General features: G+C 44.0%; 1 protein-coding gene across 3 annotated transcripts in view; it reads right to left on the reverse strand.

Annotated features, from left to right (window-relative positions):
• Positions 1 to 20,207, reverse strand: part of LOC106902937 (charged multivesicular body protein 3) — a 38,485-nt gene extending 18,278 nt beyond the window's left edge. The window contains exons 1-5 of one of the 3 annotated variants that reach the window (XM_014966806.1): positions 20,033 to 20,207; positions 17,022 to 17,136; positions 15,146 to 15,427; positions 12,868 to 13,007; positions 2,130 to 2,245 (exon numbers count right to left, since the gene is read on the reverse strand). In XM_014966806.1, the coding sequence (XP_014822292.1) occupies positions 2,130 to 2,245; positions 12,868 to 13,007; positions 15,146 to 15,371 (482 nt within the window). In that variant the 5' untranslated portion in view covers positions 15,372 to 15,427; positions 17,022 to 17,136; positions 20,033 to 20,207. Of the gene's footprint in view, positions 1 to 2,129; positions 2,246 to 12,867; positions 13,008 to 15,145; positions 15,450 to 17,021; positions 17,137 to 20,032 lie in introns of those variants that run through there. The other 2 variants (XM_014966807.1, XM_014966809.1) reach the window with 2 other exon arrangements.
• Positions 20,208 to 21,135: the final 928 nt, after the last annotated feature.

A 21,135-nucleotide genomic window follows, 5' to 3' on the forward strand; every position in this document is an offset into this window, starting at 1 on the left:
GAACGACAAGCTATATTACAGAGTTTCATACCCCTGGAGCTGCAGTCCTTAAATTTCTGTTATGAGCCCGAAAACGAGACATACTGTGCACCTGGGGATCTCTATGTATAACAGTAGGAAATACGGGCACCCAATATTCTCTGGCAAAGTGGATTTATTCTTACAATACATTTGTTATCTATCTTACAGACACATAGAGAGATGTACTCATAAGACAGAAAGAGAAACACTGTTAATTTTCATGGGTTGTTATAGTAAACAAGGCCATACATTAGAGTCCTTCATGCTTTATAACTGGATTTTAAAAACACGCAAGCTGACTCTTCAGCATAAAGTGTTTGTAATTTAAGCTCTTTTTCCACGGCCTGCCAGCCAAGAAGAAAACCAGTGCAACATAATTCAATGTCCCAAAGCTTTCCTGAGCCTGCAGGTAACTCTCCCGGTGGTTCATTCCTTCCATCCTAGTTTTGCCAAGCAGCAGTGAGGTGAAATTTACAAAACATTGGTCTGTTCCCAGTTCCTTTAACGCAGCTGACAAGTGTCCACTTCCTGTTGGGGCCATTTCGGAAGGACGCAGACAGGCTAAGACGTGTGGTGAGAGAGCTCACCACCTCTGGTGGAGGAGGTGGCAGAAACATGCTGCTGGAGGATTTGGGCTAACAGAATACCCTCACTGCCTGCCAGGCAGAGTGCCCAGATGGGATGAACTTCAAATCCACACCTATAAGAGGCTCTTCACGGCTGAACCCCGAGTCATGGTCCAGACCCCAGTAACTATGAGATGAGCGTGGTGACTCGGAAGAACCCTTCTCTCGGGCATCTTTTGTATCAGCGTCACTGTGCCACCCAGTTTATCTAGTCCTCCTCTTAGCAAATGTCTGGCAAGTTTCAACCATCAAAACATCACAGAGCCAACAGGCACACAAACTGTCTCTGAGAACCCTGCACACGACATAGAGGCCATTAGCCTCATTCACTAGCCATCTTACCTATGTCCTCCCTGGTTTTGGTCTAGAAACATACATTTAGACAATTACAACTCACCGTCTCAGGAATCTGAATGTAACAGTTTTAGAAGGAGCCGTAAGATATTACCCTACTAATAAAGGTATCCTGACTACTGTAGCATGCTGTGTTCCTCTGATTTTCAGCTGCAACCTGATGAAAACTATTCGCAAGGGTTTGCTCAACAAAACACTTCTTGTATTAGGTAAAAATTAATGAACCTAAAACACAGTATTTGATCACGACATTACCACTAGTCAGCAACTATGCAAAGAGAAACACTGCCACGTTTTTAAGATGTTCAAATACCAGTGTTTTGATTATACAAGATTGTTTTGCATAAGCACTGCAAAGTTGAAGAATCTTCTCTTATGATTAACTTTGAGATTTTTGTAAACATTTAGGACTTAAGCTGTGTAAGACACGTGCATATCCACACAAGCCACTGGAATTCTAGACAAAGTTTCCTGTCATGTGAAGCAAATGCTTCCAACAAAATGTTACAAAAGAATTATTTTTACAGCAGCCCTGAATTATTAATAGCTTCTTTGGCTCCGCTCTTCTTCCTTGTTCGAAACCGTATGTAAACAGCAGTGAATCTTGCACAGCGCACTATATGTTGTCAAAGGGTGTGTGCAAGTTTATATATAAACACACAGACATTTGCCAGGGAACAGGATTTGTCAGTAACCCTGAGAAGCAGGCACTGTTTGCAAGGTTCACGCTAACCTGCCTTTCTCCTTTCCAGATGGCAATAAAACAACTCTACAACTGATACACTTCTCTTCCATGGGCTATATATATATTCGGCTTTGTACTAAGCAAGCACAGTTCTTGTCCCCAAATGCCTGGACTCTTCTATTCATTCCCTTCTGTTGCTGTATTACACTCCACATAGTCTAATCACGTATTTCGCACATGATGCTTTAGGAAGCTGCAGATCTGTGGTTATGGTGCTGATAAATAGTGTAATGAAGAATTCTGAACAGACTTCAGTAGAGATAAAAACATTAATAAAGCCACCTTCTGTCACAGTTACTTTTACAACACAGCAAGCCCTGCTGCCAGAACACAGCTGAGCCTTAAGATATACTTGGGATTTAGATAATCCTTTAAGAATATACCTGGGGTCACTGGAACAGTTAAAAGTGCCAGTACGTATGCCGAATCTTGAAACTTTCTTCACCATTTTCTCCCAGTGGACTTTACCCACCAGCGGGCTTCTGTCGTTTGCTATGACCTATTGCCAAAAGGAAATAATAATTCAGTAAGTTTGCTTCCTGAAAGAGAGCAAGTTTCATGAAAAACAGAGATATAGTCATCCTTGACAATGGTTTCCCCTTCTCTTAGAACATAGAGTAGGTATATACAACTGGTAATCACACTGTATGTCTTTGGAGAGTGAAGCTCTAAAACAGAAATACAGTTTCTGCAGAAAGACAAAAGTTTATCATCATTTTAAGTACTTGTTAAGTTACTAAAATCACTGGTAGTTAACAAAAAGTTTGGGGAAAATAACAAAACTATCATTAACCAGTTCACATTAAGGCAGGTTCCTCTTCTTTGTAGTTAAAAAGACCACTATTTTATTACAACGCTCCATGAAAACTTACATCACACCAAAAAAAGGTCTCAGAGGAAGTACAATGAGTTGGGATGGATGTGCCTGGTACCAGATTAGACTGTCAGCAACCACTTGTAAGCAGTGGAAACTAGTGATTACACTCCTGGCTAATGCCTAAAAATCTTGACTCCTTCCAGCTTTGCCAGTGACTCACTCTATAACTTTACATGACTGTTCCACCAACTCCAATGTCCCATCTGCCATTTCAGGGGGATAATTCACTATGATATATCCCAAGGTCTAATTTGTTCTATCCTAGATATTAAAGTAGTACTTCAGGTTACCAAGACATAAGCTTCTGCAGACGCGAGTGGCAAAGAATAAGCACTCATCTTCTGACTAGTAATTGTACAGGGAAGAAAAACGAGGGAAAAAAAAAAAAGAAAAAAAAGAAAAAAAAAAAAGAAAAAAAAGAAAAAAAAAAAAGAAAAAAAAGAAAGAAAAAAAAAAGGGAAACCTGCCTGCCTGCAGTTGACAGGTAATTTTGAATGACATGACTGATCATGCATTATTCCATGAGCTGTCGCAGTTTCTATTTTAGAAATGCCTCACATGCTTCTGCAGGCTGACTGGCAACCACTTAAAATACATTTTTAAATTAAGTTTTGAAACTTCTATTTGTTAGGTATTTGTTTACCCACCATTAAACTTCTCCCAATCATTTTCTGACTTAATAACCTGAAATGTCAGCTTTCCTCTGGAAGTTAGGTTGTCACCATGATTAACAGTTCTCCACGTACAGGCTGAGACGCAGAGCTAGAAAGCATGTCTGGCCTTTGAGACTCAAAAATATTATCAGCTTTGTAGTAAGTACCATCCTCTCAGAAACTTAGAATAAGAGAAGTCACTAAGCAGACATTCCACATAGGGAAACAAAGTTAAACTGAAGTTATAGATTATAATCCCATCCCACTGAGGCCAACATGTTTAAATAAAAGCAGAGGTGAACATCTAGGTAAGAATCCCTCAAGTTATTCTCAAAACACAGACATCACATAGAAAAGCCTTTTCGATTAGCTAAACGTAACTTTCAAGCACCAAGACAACCATCTGGGGAAATCTGTCGCATTATTGAGGCTTCTTTACATCACCCAATGTAACTGAAGCAATTACTTTGAATATTTTAAACTTCCTTTCATGCACTTCAACTAAAAGAGACGACATTCCTAAAGATACCTTAACGCCCATATATCCTCATACCACCATACTGTGGTATGATAAACACATCCAACATAGTAAAGAATCACTATGTTTTATTAGTAAGTATAAAACCAAAACGTTGGTAACTGGATTAGTCTTTGGTACAACTACTCTGAGATCAGTTGCTTCCAGAATTCTGCGTGCCTGTTCTGAAAAAGCCTAGTACAGTTGTTGAGAATATGCTAATGTCACCTGCAGGAGAACCGATCCTGCTCAGTTGTTCCTTCATGTCTGGTATTGAAATATTCACTTTAAGTGTCAAGAGAAGGAGAGTTGTCGCAAACTCAGTCACCACTATGTCTTACTGTCATCTGACTGTTTGTACTGGCACATCTTTTAATACCAGTTTAATTCCCTTCCTATGAAAAAGTCTTTCCACTTGGAGAAAGTTATTTATGCTGTGGGACAACAACAGAACTTGCAGTTCTAGAGAACCCTACTATGGTTTGCACACTGAAGCTTTGTAAAATTTCTTGGGCTCATGCTTTTTTATGTCATTATGGCAAAAAAAATCCCAAATAAACATGTCCACTGCAGCTGCTCCTTGCAGACAACACCCACTGACACCACTGGGAGTTTACCACATAGAGGCAAGGGTTTGTATTTTGGAAAGTAGTCATCATCTCCAGGGATGAGGGAGCCTGAGAAAATACTGCAGGTTAAGCAATCACCCTGTAATTCAGTACAAATTAAAGATAACTTGCACACACTTGTAACAGATTTTATTTAAGAAGTGTGAATTTTGATAAGCTAAGAAATCTAGTTTAAAAACCTGTGACTGAGGAGACCAGGAATATGAATGCGGGAGAGGCCTGAAATTCTTCAAGTCCAAGGTGTTAAAGCTATCAGGATTTTCTATTTCAAGCAAGGGGGAGGGGGAAGTTGTCAAGTCCTGCTCTTCTTCCTAGCAAGCGCTTCCAAGATGATGTTAGAAATAGCTTGAGAATCTACAAGGAATGAAAAAAGGTCAAAACAAAGAGCTAGCAAAGAAAGAGAAGTGGGAAATCAAAAAAATGTAAAGAAAAATGAGCAATTCAAGTTAGACCATTCAAAGAATATTGCAAGCTGCATCAAAAGGTTTTTCAGTCATACGAATAAGAGTAGAACAGGGTGAAAAGGAGCAGGATCGTGACACAGTGAAGAGAGGACAGACATGTAAGATAATTTTCTTTTTAAAATGAAATGAGTGCTCTGACTCAGTTTGCAATGAAGAGGAGCTGGCCATGGACAGGTTAGCGAGTTCATGGGAACAGACTGTATCCCCTGAAGATGGAAACAAAACTCAAATTTCATGCACTTAAATCAGAGTAAGCAGGTAATCTCCACCCCAGAACTGTAATACAACAAGCACACAAAATTACACATCAACCTGCAAAGATTTTGTAATAAAAATCCTTTCAGAGTAATTTACATTTTGGCAGTAGAATAACAAGCTAGGAACTATATTTAAGAGCGAATGAAATAAAAAAGTCCCACCAGTTTGATCTCAACAGTATGCAAAACTGTAGAATAAATTTATTTTCAAGGTGCAGAGATGGCTGAATTTTCCATCCCTTTCCAGCATGGAATTACTAAAGATGTTTAATTCCCCGATTATGTTGAGAGCTAAAAATCCATCCTTTCCTGCAGGAAAAGAACTGAGTTTCAAGAAAAGGGAATGTATTACCCATTCTGTACTTTGGTAGGGTATCTAGTACTGTGCCACAGGAAAAATTTTCAGGAGAACTGGAGATAAGTTTTTATAGTGAGTTAATAAAAAAAAAAAGTTTTAAATTGACTAAGGCAAGAAAAACATCTAAATGCCAGGAAAGTGCTAACAGACTTCTTAATAGATTTACCTTAGAGCTCAGTTCAGCGTGTATTCCTATTAATGCCCTCCCTGAAAAAACCTGAATTTTCCCAAAGCCATTTGCAGATGACATAAAATTGGGAAGCACATCTATGTACAAAAGAGGATTATAACAATCTACAGGAAGAGCTGCACAAATCCTGTAATGCAGAGTGTCAGAAATGAAATTGAATTCAGTAATGAACAGGACGCTCGGGGAGTTCATCAGTTAGAAACAGCAATGAGAGGAAAAGCTTGGGTCTATTAGTTGATCCAAAAGAAACTATGAGCCATCAATATTAACTGGTTGTGAAATAAGCAAAGCCCAGGATATATTACGCCCGACGAAACAAACTGGCTGATTGATCTCATGTACTGGGAGTAGTGGGGTAGACATCAGGAGTCCGGGAAACTAAAGGGCGATGTCAATTTAAGCGCAATAGGAACAAATTAGCCATGAATACACTGAGGGCAGAAGTCAGAGACACATTTCCAAGAAAAGAACAGTCAATAAAAGTATTACACTCAGACAACTTATGATTTAAGAGAGACAAGGAGATATTTTATAAACGCATACTCCACAGTCTAGCAGAGAGCATCGAGAAGGTCCCTTCCAGTCATATGTTCTGTCTTATTTTAAAGAAATAAAGATAAAGCTCATCGAAGCAGGTTCTTTTATGAGATCAGCTAGAACAGCTGGGAAACAAGCGCTCCATTTAGATGAGTACAAACCCTTCAAGCTCTTCTTTTTATTAGCTATGTTCACAGTCTGCATCATATCATATGTCAGAGTGACAATAAGACAATGAAGATAACCCTATTAATCCATTAATCATCTTAATGGGCTAAGAGAATCCAATAGGATCAAAATAACCATGCCATTTAACAATCCCACATCACGGAATAGATCTGCTCCCTAATCTACACCTAACCCAGGCCAGAGGACTGGCTCCGATGGCAGGATCTGAATTACCATCTCTCTCTATGAATTACCAGCTGCTTCACCAAAAGAAGATGCTAGAGAGAAGGCCAGGCCCTCACTGAGCCTCTGAACAAACTCCTCTGAAGTGTCAGACACCATTTTTTTTCTACTCCATCTGTGAATTTGGGAGTACCACACCATATCCCAAAAGGTCAGGAAATTCTCAGCCAACGACTGAAATACTGCAGGTAAGTCATGGCACCAAGATGTGCAAAGTAAAAATGGGAAGATGGGGGTTTGGGAATCTCCTTTATTTCTACATTTCTGATTGAGTTTTCTTGTTTAGCTTCCATGAACACCTAAAAAGGCAGCTTCCAGAGAAAACGAAGTTAAAACAGAATTCATCTAGGGACGTAAAATACTGATATCATCAAAATCCTGGTGATTTCAACAGGCATTTGCACAGATAGCTTAGACAGAAAGATATAAACACTTGGGAAAATAGAACAACATCAGCAAGACACTTTGCCTCTCTTGCTTAATCCAAACCAAAAGTGTCTCAGGTAGATGCCTAGATACCGCAATACCTACTTCATAACTGTCATTGATGTAGTTCCTCCTTAATTTCCCAGTGACTATTAAGGATTTATAAAAATTATTTTATCAAACATACATACTTAAAATACCAGAAAAGATGGAACAAAAATTGAAGTGGCTTAAGGAACCACCACTGTGGTTAAAGAGCTTGCTGTAGCAATGCGATATGCAAAGAGAGATTCCTGCTCTGGTACTCCAGCAGTACTTGGAGACCAACATGACAGCAGCCTTATTGGAGCATTCTCCTATTTTCTGTTCATTTAAACCAGGTATTGTTCAATCCCTTTTAGATCGCTATGCAGAGATTTTGAAACAGGTCACTAACAAGATTTAGTCTCAGTTTTTAAACCCACTCACAACTAAAAATGTTCAAATATCACAAGGCATGAGAACGAGTCAGAGATGGACGAACACAGAACAAACAACACTTCACGGTATTTCAGCTCTCAGTATTTTAACCAATTCTAGCTGCTTCAGTTATTTTCTCTGCTTTCTCCTTTATTAAGGCATACACAGGAAAGAAACTTATTAGCCATTTGATGCATAAGAAGAATTAAAGCATGATGTAGGAAAGATCTTACACATATCCTGACAGCAAAGGTACTACAATAGGATTAACCAGTATTTTTTTAATGGGGAATAATCTCTAGTGTACCGCGCCCAAGAACAGGTATAGTGACAGGAACGGAAACAGCACTCTTCACAAGTTGCCTCCACTCCAACAACTCGCAGAACCCGAGGACTTCACAGGCCACAGTGTACACAAGGATAACGTCCCACAGAACCTGAACACCCTTGACAGCTTTTTTAAAGAGGACATTTTAAAAATCAGCCCTTTTAACTAGTTATTACTGCCTCTAACGGCCTCGGGAACCTAGTGTAACCTCAGTAACACTAAAGGGAAAAACACCCTGATGAATTGTCTACTTTGCACGCCCCACAGCCCTCGTGCCTTGCTCCTTTGATTAAGAGTCATTCCATTTGTGTTTGATACATTGCGCCAGAGATGGGAACAACACTAAAAAAAGAAAGCAAAGCAGAAAGGCAAAACTGTGAGATCATCACAATACAGCAGAAGCTCCAAGCTAAGTGATGCACATGTGTTTTTTATATATATATATTTTTTTTTTTGAGATGGAAAAATATTCACATTGGCAGCATCTCTCAGCCTTCACGGGTTAGGAGTATGTACCATGAAAGGAAGAGAAAACTGTATCCAAGGGAAGCTCAGGCATTATCCAAGCTGGAATTCAGCCAGGACACCAGGTGTCAGGCACACCTGCTCATACGAAGAGCACACAGTTCGGTATATGCACAAATAGTCAAAACTCAGTTTACAGCTTAGCCACAAAGACATCACCACCAAGTATGGCACAGGCTTTAACCCATCAGGAAAAACAAGATCTATTAAATAAGAGACACCATTTTGTGCTGCACACACACACACACCACAAACAAGTGGTTCTCTTGGGAACGGTCAATCCTTGTCCAGCCTCAGCAAGTCAGTCCAAGAAGTACACCAAGAAGTAATGACATTTGAATCATAAAAAAATGTGTGATTTTGCCAAAGGCAAATCTAACTTACTTAATGAACTGGTAAGGTAGTATATATGTGAGAATTCTAAGTCTGGTTTGGCAGTTTCCAGTTTGAGATACCCAGACCCCTGGAGGTTCAGGCACTTCCCCACAGTGCCTGCACAGGGTAAATGAGCAAAGGAAGCCTGATACTAGTGTAGAGGGTCCATGCACTCCCTGGGAGATTTTCAGGAATCCACGAAGATGCAAAGGTTCAAAAACCCTGGTCTGTTAATTAAGCTTTCATGTGCTTTTCATAGAACTCTATAATCAACAGCTATGTTGCAAATTATCCTCCCACAGAAGTAAAAATATTTGGACAATTCTCAATTGTAGAAATACAATTAATTATAAATGGACTGGTGAGTTATTTATTAGAAGCATGGATAAAAGCCCACTTATTCCAGTCAATAAGTTTCTACATGACTGTCTGTACTTTTATTAATTCTGAGACATCTCACTTTCTGTTTATTATTCGGCATCGTGCTAATGAAACTAAATTTCTGTACAGTGGTTCTTTCCTAAGAACTCACAACTGGTGCAGAATCCATCCACATGGATTAAAGATGTATGGAGATATATTTTTTTTTGCTTTTCTTTTCCAAGAAAGGGACCATGAGAAATTAGATCAAAATAGGCAAAGACAGAAGACCACATCCATCACAGCATGCAAAAATGAACCATTTCAAGCTTACGTGCAGTTTCTCAAGGGAGGTGGGGTGACCTTTTCAAGCTTATGTGCAGTTTCTCAAGGGAGGTGGGGTGACCTACGCACCAATCTGAACAGCTCAGTTAAGCTGCCAGTTAAGTTAGAGGCTGAGAATAAACGAGCTTCAGTAATGAATTAACACAGATATGCAGGCAATATGAGAACTATTACATTCTAGTTGATGGTATTCTGCACCCTTGACTGGATCTGAAGACTCTCAAGAAGGATACTGAAAGTTAAAATCAGGTATCCTATGGTAAATGATCCTGAAGGGCTACTGGAAAAGACAAAAATACTGAAAAACGTATTTTAAAAGAATTTTGTGTTCCTACTTAATTTCCTTGTAGCGACAACAACTGATCACCGAGCAAAATTAAAAATGCAAATGTGAAAATTACTCATTCTATATGCAAGAGAAAGCAAGAAAGAGGAAGAAGAGAAGAGAAAAAAGGAAAGAACCATCACCAAAATCCTGTAGGCATATCCCTTGCTCTGTGACTACTCCATCTGAACAGGAAGCTGAGATGTAGAATAGCCTGCAACATTTCATATCCATAAAAATGCCCTTTGCACCTCTACGACAAACGATCAAAGTGTTTGTTCTCCTGCTTCAATGCCAGGAAGAAAGTTCCCTTTACTTCTCCCTACCGCTATGTGGGCAGGGTATGTAGGGACTTTAAAAATCTACATTAACGTAGATTTTAACTCCATTCAAAGAGGATTTTTATCTGTAGACCATTTACTGTATGTTTTTAAAAAGTCACAATGACTACAGTATTGTTGGATGTGGCAGGCTTCTAGAGACTAACCAGAGAGCACGAGCAATAGCAGAGTTTGAAAAAGCAAGAACGTTACATGTTACTCCCCTACCAACAAGAGAAGCAGCTCTAGAAACTGCCACACATCCTCCTTGCCAGCCAAAGAAGAGCACGACAGCAACTGGCAAGCAAGAAGAAAGGCATAAAAGGAAAGGTGATGAGATCATGAGCTAATAGGAGAGAGAACATGCTGCCATCTGTGGCTTTACGGAAGCTCCATGTAGGAGCAGAGGGCACCTGCGAACGGCTACACTGGTAAACAATTTACCACTGAACCTGGATGCTCTGCATGTGGATTTTCACAAAATAAAGAAACAAAGCCAGAAAACTCTGTTTCATTGCGTGTGGACTTTGACTTTTTTCAAGGAACTCAACTTTCTTGCTCCACATGATAAATTCACATCTGAATTTGTGTCAAGCATATCAAGAAATAATAATTGTTTCCTCTTTTTCCTTCGATTTCTCTGCAGACAGTGATGGTTATCATATTACCAGTCTGTGCCACCCCAGAAATTTCATTTACATGCACTGGAAAATAAAAATCATTTTCAGAGTCCCTGTCCTGCCATACATCATCATAAAGTCTTAAAAACCAACTCAACCAGCAGCCACTGTGCTAGCTGAGCCAGAACTGCTCCTCTCCCTCTACCGTTTTCCAGCAGCCGCTGTGGAACGAGCTTCATGGTCAGGATCCTGACAAGGACCTGGAGATCCTTTCTGCTTCACAGCCAGTAGCAATAACAGAGCAGGGGAATCCTCTGACCTTGTCTGCGATCACCAAACCCATCCATGAGGCATCCTCACTCTCCTCCTGCCCCCTACCTAAGCATCGAGCTGATTAATCAGCTGTAAAGTTTCCACAGGATGCCTAAGGGTGGAGGAGAACTGTGCAAGGGAGAGTAACCAAGAATTAGAACAGGGAAGCAATGACAAAAAGCACCTTTGGAGGGATGAGGTCTAAGAAAAGAACACAGGAAAAACCTGAGAAAGGACATAAAGAATCCAGCACAGGACTTATCCAGGCAGGAGTTATGGTGAGGAAGGGAGTGAATCAAAACTCAAAGTGATGAAAACTCAAAAGGCAAGAGTGAGAAAAGAAATTTGACTTGTCTAGTGGTTTTTATTTTAGAGAAACAGACAAATAGCATTCAGCAAGTAAATTATTCAGTAAATTCCACTAATTTTTTTTTCCACAGCTATTGTGACCAATTGAATAGCTGTGCAAATATTCCCAGAACGATGACAACATTCATCACACTAGAGATACCAAAACGCAGTCCATCCGATCTGCTATTATGAAGCTAGCTGAAAATATATTACAGTTAAAATTCTGCAAGCAATAGACAACAGAGAACTACCATATTTTACTCTTGAGCTGCATGGGGAGGAGGGAAGGTTTTTCATAGCATTTTCATGCTTGTATTTGTCAACTAGCTTGGAAATGTGTAAACTTCCTTTCAACGCTCATTCTCTGCTTAAAGAATCGCCTTCTGTAGGATTTAAACCTGAAACTTACATTCAACAAACTCCGAATACATCCTTCCCAAAACACAAATGCCATTTTGGTGGTGAAGGTAATCTGTCCTCTCACTGTCTATCTTAAGGTGAGATCTGATGTGGTGACAGTGTAGGTCTAATAACAAGAAGTCATTAGAGCTTGATAAACTATTTAACTAGAAAACATGAAGTGAGGAGACCAGACAAACCAGGCAGGAGAGCTGTCAACTAAACAATTGTCTGGTGGAAAATTTTGATTGCCCGATGCGGCTGTTAGCAGAGAACATACCCCTAAAAAAAAAAAATCTCTTCTCAATGGAGATATTGATGCAGAAGAGCATTTTTAGATTTTAGTCTAGATTACTTAACATTCTCAAGAGTGATGATAAATTGTTTCAGAATCCTATTTGCAAAAGTCTTTCTTTTCCTAAATGTTCTCTTATTCCCATGCAGCCCTGGGGAAGCAGGCTCTAAAATCGGCGGGCCCACAAGTTTTAGGGGAAGGTTAAGTTAAAGCTACCAGAATATGCTGTAGAAGCAGCCTGCTAGCCTGGGAAGTAGCACACTGAGATCTTGCCTTTATGAAGAAGTAACAGAGCTTTAAAAAGTGATCTAAGCCCCTTAGATAAACAAAGGCTTAAACTGGTTGGGTCTGAGCATGGAATGCAACCAAAAGGAAGAGCAACACCAGAGCCACCTCTCCTGTGCCAGCTGGGAGCATCTACACTTAAGGCACCGACTTCACACATCACACAAACTCTTACAATACCAAGGCCAGGTATTTGCACATTCTGTGTACCGAAGTGCATGCTGCTTTGCTTGTTTTCTGGTTCTAAAATACCTGGTTTTCAAACAGCAATCCACGGAATAACAGGGTGGGGTTTTTTCCTTCTTGTCTGTATAGGAACTCTCACTTCCAGCCTTTTTTTTTTTGGAACAGATTTATTCCTTAGGATCTCCCTGACGTAGTTTAGCTTTGTCACTATCTCTGTTACACACTTTTACTACTAGTTAACTACCCTCATAAACTCCTCCTTTGAAACACATTTTGGATGTGATAATATATAAAAATATATAATCAAATTTCTATACCTGTACCAGCCAGATCCCATCTTTTGTGTCTTCTACAAGCTCATAGAAGTGCATTTCACCACTAAAGTTTGTACTGGAAACCGATTCAGAGGCCTCTTCCTCCTTGAGAGCAGAATAAAGCTCTCCTTCCATGAGGTCTCCTGAAAAAGAGAAAAATGGAGAAATTCAATTACAATGGCAATTGAGAAAAATCGCTTCATAAATTCTAGTAACAGTTTCACCAACTATATTTTACATGGTTGCTCAGAGAACCTTTTCAGTATGAAGGTAGCTAATCTAAAAAGTTATTATAATTCTATCTATAGCGACATGACTATGAACAATTTGACTTCAGCTGTCAGGCCACAGAAGAGATGAACGTTATGCTTCTGATTACACAGATGTACCACGCACACAACCGAGCGCACAGAAGAATAAATGAACTTCTCCTAAACCTCGCTCTCTGAAAATAACAATATTCTGTGGCTGAGAGCAATTTTAATTCCCGTATCTTTGCTTCCATTTCGCAGGATAGTAATTTTACAGCAACCAACTTCTTAACACTGATAATTCAAACAGACTCCCAGAATATCCATCAATAATTTTGTACCAAAAAACCATGTTGACTGTCCCACTGCAAGTAAAAATCCCAGGCAGAATAATTTAGCCATTGGCTTCTGTTTGCAAAGTTGGAAAAAGTTCCCATGAACTCCAAGCCTGGTGACGTAAGGAGCTCACAGCAGAATCATCTGATAATGTTTCCTTTGTAATCTCACTTCCTTCTCAGGTTTGTTTCACAACCATTACAAACGCAGTTAATGACAACTAGCATTCTAGTAACTAATCTATTAAGGTTGAAGAAATTAAGTCTTGTCCAGAAAGGCTGTTTCCTTCAAAATATAAAATAATAATTAAAAAGCAAGTGTTACAGCTGAAACCCTTTCCAAAAGTATTCATAGAATTTAGAAAAAAAAAAAAAATACAGAGAAATGCTGCAGAGCCTGCTGGTATGAGAAGTGTTTCCATGACATTTGAAGAAGTTGGTTAATCCAGTTTGTTTGGAGTTAAACATTTCCCTGCAGCATTTGCAACCCAAACATCATGACATCATGGAAGTACCTAACAGCCAAGGAGTGAAAGTGATTGGAAACAAAAGTGAAATCACCTAATGCTTTTTACTGTTGGAGCAGCAAAGCAAATAAACAACATAAATAAACAATGAACAATAAAAGCGAATTAGATTTAAATGACCAGCATTAATATCAATAATTTAAACAAGTTAGCATTTTTAAGATTATGGCACTCACTATTTTCATCCAAATCCTTCTCTTTTTCTGTTCAGACATTTAAACCCCTCACTGCCTATCCCGGTCACTGGGATTTCTCTCTCTCCTGTATCAGCTGCCCTTCGATCATCAATACACAAGCAGCCACTCACATTTTCCTGCTTGGCGGGCACCACAGCTATTACATCAGCCCCATCTCCCAGTCCTTGGGGCCAGCTCCCCGGGACTCCTCCAGGCCAGCATCCTTACTGCCAAGACACTTCCACCATTCCCTACTTCTCCACTGCTCTTCCCTCTTCATCGCCCCCCAAAATTCTACCCCTTTCACCCGGTCTTCCCTACTTCCGAAGCGCCTCCCTGCCTTTTTCCAAGCTGTTTTTGGTACGTAGGATCTACTTCTGCTCCTCTTGTGTAAAACCACTGCGCCCCCCGGTACCCTCCGCTCCCCAGCTACAAAAATCACTGCTTCCCTCAGAGCCCCTCCAGAGAGCAGCAACCCCAACAAACCCAGCCAACGGGCAGGGAGAGGAATGCACGGGAGAAGCTGGCCCCGGCTGTAAATATTAACCCACTGCATGTCTTCGGATTCTTTCCTCCTCGTTTTTCACGGCCGACGACACCGGCTGCAACCGCCCCTCTGACCCCGGCCGCCCGCCCGCGGCGGAACTCACGGGGAAGAGCCATTTCCCGGTGCCCGGTCTCACCGAGGCCTCTCCCTCCGCCCGGCCCCTTGGGGCTTCCAACGCCGCGGAGGTTTTTTCACGTCACCCTCCCCGAGCTTCCCGCTGCCTTCCTCCATTTCACCGCTCCGCCGGCTCGCTCCCCGCGGTCACCCTGCCAAGGCCGGCGTGGGAAGCGGCGCCCCGGTCTCCATCCCAAGGGCGGCGGGAGCCCACGCAGGGGTCACCGGGGGGAGCCAGCCTCCTTAACCCCCCCTTCACCCCCGCGGGGACGGCAGGGGATCGCCCTCCCTCCCTCCCCACGCGTGGGTCGGCGGGGATGCTCCGCGTTACCTGACTTCTCCACCAGCTCCCGCACATCCTTCTTCTCGGGCAGCCCCGAGTAGCCCAGCCCCCGGCACTCCAGGATGGTCCGCAGCTTCCTGAAGCTCAGGGCCACCGGGTCCACCAGCTGCGTGGCGAGGAAGCCGCTCTCGTACCACGCCACGGCCTCGAACACCCTGGCCAGGACGAAGAGCGCCAGGAAGTAGAGCAGCAAACAGCACAGCTTCACCCACATCTTCCCGCCGGGGGCTGCCCGCCGAAGGGCCGGGGAGAGCCGCGCCGGAGGCCGGGCTGCCGCGGGGCGGGGCGGGCGGGCGGAGGGACGGAGGAGAGAAGAGAAGGAGGGGGGGGGGCTGTCAGCACGGCGGGGCCGCGGCCCCCCCGCCTCCCCCCCGCCGCTGCTCTGCGCTCCACTGCCGGCCGCTACCCGGCTGCTTGGGGGCAGCTTGGAAGTGCTCCCCGGGCTGGGAAGGGAGGCCGCCTCACCAGCCACCCCCGGCGGTGATTCAGCACCGCGGCCCGGCCCCGCATCACCGGGCCGGGGTGTCCCTGCCCCCGGTGTCAACTTTGGACCCAGCGCTTGCTGAAATAAAAAATAATAGAATCTATATATATAAAAAAAAAATAAAATAACCTCGGATATCAGTTTCTGGGATGAGCCAAAACCCCAATCGATGTTTTTCCGGAGAAGAAGAACACTCTTTCCCCAGCGGGAATGGAGTGGCTGCGTTTGGGCAGCGCTAAGAGGGTTTGATGGCCAAAGGCTGGCATTTGGGGCCAGCGGTTGGGTGCAGGGATCACTCCTGTGCTCCCCATTCCCTCCCACTTCACGCCAGTAATAAAGCAAAATCCCTGGGATTCTGCGGTCCCGCCTTGGCACTTGGGCACCTGGAGCTTGTCACACTAATCTGACAGAAAAGGCAGCCAGCCGGGCAGTGGCACCACGACTTCTCACAAAAGGTTGGGATTGGGGCTGTTCTTCCCATGGGAAGCATCTGGAGTGCAGCGGGGGATCCCCGTTTCAGTGGATCCACAACTAATCACCCCGGAGCGTACAAGAAGCGTCAGGCTGCGAAGATGGGATGCTACGAAAAACCATACGAGAGCCAGGCTTCGTCTTTGAGATGAAGGCTTTCCTTCTTCTCTGAAGGAAACTCCACATTTTTTTGGTGTATGTTTAGTTATTTTAAGAATCCGTAATTTGCATGAAAATTGCCAACTCATACAGATGTGCGCAAAAATAGCACGGCTTAATTTTAAAAGCACTGACAACCCCCCGGAGTGTACACGCTGAAGGAACTCTGTACTACTGAACTTCAAAAGACACACTAAGATTGACCTGTAGAAAGCACTGCAGTCCTGAGTAATGCGCTCTAGGCAAGCCTGCTTTAGCAGGGAGTTGGACGAGGTGATCTCCAGAGATCCCTTCCAACTCTTGACAATTCCGTGATTTAACTGGCCCTACTCCTCAGAGCCCTCAAAACACATTTACAAGGTTCTCAGTGCACTGATAGGACTTAAAAAGGAAAAAAAAAAAACAAAACCCAGGTTCAGCCCACTTCCTCACGCAGCCATCACAGCCCCTTAGGAAAAATCACTGTTTTCTTCAGCAATGGGCTCGTTTCGTTTCTTGAAAGGGGATGAGCAGAGGGATTACAGTGGGAGCTGCTCACAAACGAGGCCCTTACGGGCAGGTAAACGTTGTGCCTCACACTGGGGGTCCTATAAACCTTTATTCTTCGGAATTTTTGTGTGGTAAAGACTAGAGGTGGACTGCAAACCCCAGCTGTGCTGATGCTGCTGGATGAAACACAAAGGGGTTCCAGCAGCTCAGCTGAGTTTGCAGCGAGGCTGGGGTGGGAGGCCCAGCGGGGACAGAACGTACCGGGGGCAGGGTCCAGCGCAGGGGCTCGCGGGGGCCGGGCTGAGGTGCTGCTCCCTCCTTCGCTGCCACCGCACGTCGGGAAAATCCCCCTTCACCAGAGCCAGGGCCCGTCTCCCTAATGAGAAAGTGGGAAAGCATCAGTAAGATGAATCCTTTCCCCTGGGCAAAAAAGGAGCGAGCTGTTAGCGCAGCTGGCAGGGCCAAGGGGCTCTCAAGAGAATGCACACTGAACGCTCCCCCCAAGCCCAGGAAACACACCCCAGGAACACAGTCCTTTTTTTCAAAAGCTTGCAAAAGGCCCATTTCTTTTGTCACACGTACAAGCAGTTGCCTGATTTCTCTACCTTTTATTTCAAATAAGCAGCTCGAGCATATGTGAAGTGATGGGCAGGAGGAAGAGATGGGGGTCAGGTGTTTGAAGAGGAACCTCATATATTTACCCTTAGTTAGAAAACATATCCCTGGGGGATTTTGTTGTTGTTTTGTTTGCTTTTAATGAGCGCCACAGACCCCACTCCACCCGATGCCCGTGTTTCTCCCCTGTAACTCATTCAGGGATGCCCCAGCTCCCTGCGGCAGGAAAGCACCTTTGCAGCAATTACGCTGCTACGCTCACAGCTAAACTATTTGCAACACCAACTGCTGGGGAAGCTGTCACCAGTATGTCATTTCCTAATGCTCATGGGCTGAGTTAAATCAATTCTTAGCATTCCCCAGTGGTAACTGATGACGAGTTCCCTGCAGAGACAGAGCTAATCATCTGCCAAAACTCAAAACCCTGGAGTTGTTTCAAGAAAGTAAAAACCATGTTTCAAACCACCACTGGGAAACCCCCACAACAACGAAAAGCAGAGCAGCTTCCAAGACAGAAGCACCCAGACAAGGAGATGGGGCTGGGGCAGAGCTGCACATGAAGATCAGGGACAGGTACAACCAAGAACTGCAGGTGATGAGCTGACCAAAGGCCTCACAGAGAAAACCTAAACCGATTCGGTTCCTCTCCAGGACTCTCTGGTCCTGTCTTTCCTCTCTGCCTTTACACCCCGGACTTACTAAGCTGCCCCTACCAGGAAACGTTATATTTTTTAGATATAGTCGTCATTTGTTGGTTTCCAATTGTATCTCAGAACATCTTTTACGTGTCACCTGCAAAGAATTTTTCAGGGACTTTTAATTATCTGGAAAAGGCAACTATCTTAACAGTCAATTAAAATATATTTGGACTGAAGACAAAGACAACACACATTGACACTTTTAAAGACCTCTACCTAATTAACAACATTAAACAGTCATCAGTCAGTCAGTTCTGTGCTCATAGAGCAAATATTACAAACGTGAAGAGAATGAAGATGAGAAATTCCACCTTTAAACAAAAGCCCAAAGCAGGGATCTGCTTTTAAACCATTTGGGCAGCAAAAATATTTTACTATGATTTATGAGAGAATGAGACAAAATCCTGAGAACTGGGACAGCCACCTTTTCCTGTCAGAGAGCCAAACCAGACTCCTACGGGGAACATTAAGAAAAGTATTGTCATTTTGAAGGCACTAAAAATGAGGACTGAAAATCTTAATTCAATCCCTTACTATCATACCTATGAACAGTTTTAATATTGCCATATGTCAAAATAAATTTCAGCAAACTAATATTTAAACTACTTGAAACCTAGTTTTCCTAAGAGTCAGCCAACTCTATAAATTCAGTTGTTAGGAGTTCACTAACAAGAGTCCTTTGACGTACTTTTAAAGCAATATAGGTGCATCTCAATGCATTTTTATGTGTGGTATGAAACCGTAACTATTTGTAATTATCTAATATTTATTAAATAAACCACCTGTACAAGAGCCTCAAAGGAAGATGACAGCAGCCCAGACATTATTTTGTTGTATATAGAGGAATTTTAAATCAGCCATTTCCTACGATCTACAAATGGCCAAACAGCAGTAGGTTTTATACGTAGGTGTTATTTTTGCACTACAATGGCCAGTACTTGACACCTCAGCTAAAGCACCGGCTATTTGGGTGAGGCAATCCCAATGTGATCCAGTAGTGATTCAGACAGTAATTCAGGTTGGACAGGAGCTCAGGAGGTTATGAAGTCCAACCTCCTGCTCAGCGCAGGGGCAGCTGCGATGCCAGAGCAGGTTGCTCAGCGCTTTATGCAGTCCAGAGTTTTACTAGTTCTATCTAATAGTCATCCCTTCCTCTCCTGTGGCAATTTTCCTTGCCTATGAACATGCAGTGCTCAACAGCCCAGAAATGTACATCAATCACGGCCAAACCAACTTACAGGAGCCAAATACATTAATTAAAGCTTGAAATGTAAGACACTTTTTTCATATGCAGTTGGTTTGGTGTTTGTTGGGGTTTTTTTGTAACAGTGAAAAACTATTTGTTGCCCTTTGGAGAAGATAGACTCTATTTAATGACAAAAAACCCAAACCAAACCAATCAGGAGATCTTTTTTGAATGTGCTAAGAGATGATAACGGAGACCACAGTGGTAAATAACAAATTAAACCAGTGTGCTAATGACATAAGAAATGAGAAGATATTTGAGTGTCTTTAAACATCATCTGTGATTATCTAAGGAGTAAGAATACAAATGAAAGCAGCAGTTTGGGCCTAAATCTGACAGAACGACAGTCACTTGAAAGCATTTACACAAGTCACATATTGCTCTGAGAATACAGATTTCATTATTTTCTTGTCCTGTTCCAGCAGTATGGACGCAGATGAAGCAACATTGTCCCAGACTCAGAAAAAATGCTGATTTTGCAGTCAACTTTGTCCAAGTTCCTTAGACACTTCAGTTGGACTGTGCACCAGAAAACAGAGTCGTATCTGGCTTGTGCTGCTGCTTCCAAATACTGAAGTTGGAGTGAGTATGTTACATGAGTGGTATCCAAGTTGAGGCATTTATTTCAAGCACACTTTTACAAGACGCTTGCCAGCGAGATATAGGACTTCAGTCTGTAACTCAACATAAAACTCAAGAGGAAGTTTACTGACCATGGTAACAACCTGATGACAGACTAAATGTTCTGTTTCCGGCACGCCAGGCTTCTTAATGCAGCCCTGACTCTGTTCAAAGCTGCTCTTCGGTATGTACTCGTGAAATGTTTGGGGCGGATGCGAGATGCTTTCCCCACAGCCTAAATGGAAGAAAACCTCCTTCTGTCCCTGGTGCCACACTACTGCGCTAAGACAAACGCACTCTCCCCCCGCCTCACCGCGCTTTCCCGCCACCCGGGGTTTTACTTCAGCGCTGACACTACACCCACCCACACCGGCCCTAGCGCAGGCCGTGAGCTGCCGGCCCAAGGGGTCCCGCAGCCCAGCCCTGAGAGCGAGAGGTGCCGTCCCGGCCCTCTGAGGCCTCCTGCGGGGCTCCGGCGGCCAGGGAAACCGCCAGGCCTGGCCCAGCCCGGCCCCGCCGCCTCCTCAAGCGCCCCCACCGGCCCCCGCGTCGCCATGGCTACAGCGCCGCCCAGGCCCCCTCCTTTAGCTGCCTACCTTCCTGCCTGCGCTGTAACACCTCAAGGATCCCCTCTCCCCAGGCTGATCTCCCCACCGCCTGCCCCACGGGCCACCTAACCGTACAGCCTCAAGCCCACCGCCTCCCCAGACCTCCGAGGCCGCCCCGGGGAGCGCGGCAGCGGTAGAAATAACCCCCACATCCTCCCCCGGCCCCGTCCCACCGGCGGGCCAGGGCTGTCCGCCGCGCTGCCTGCGCAATAATCGCTGCCCCTCCCCTCGACGGGCTGCTTGCTCGGAGGTCCCCGGCTGAGGTGTCCGCCGCGCCGCCTGTGTCGAGCGCCGTCGAGGTCCCCGGCTGCCCGCCGCGCTGCCTGCGCACAAGTGCGGCAGCCTGAGGAGACGGGGAAGTTGGGACTGAGCGGCGCTCCGGGCCGGACCGGGCCGGGCTGGGCCGCGCCGGCGGGACGGTGCTGGCGGAGGGCAGCGAGGGTGGGGCGGGCGGAGAGGGGGGCCCGGGCGGAGAGGGGGGCCCAGTGGCGGCGGCGGCGACGGAGGAGGTGGAACGCGGCCCGGTGCCGGCCGCTATGGACCAGTGCGTGACGGTGGAGCGGGAGCTGGAGAAGGTGCTGCAGAAG

This window comes from Calidris pugnax, unplaced genomic scaffold (genome assembly GCF_001431845.1).
Source record: "Calidris pugnax isolate Ruff unplaced genomic scaffold, ASM143184v1 scaffold14, whole genome shotgun sequence".
Lineage (NCBI taxonomy): Eukaryota > Metazoa > Chordata > Aves > Charadriiformes > Scolopacidae > Calidris > Calidris pugnax.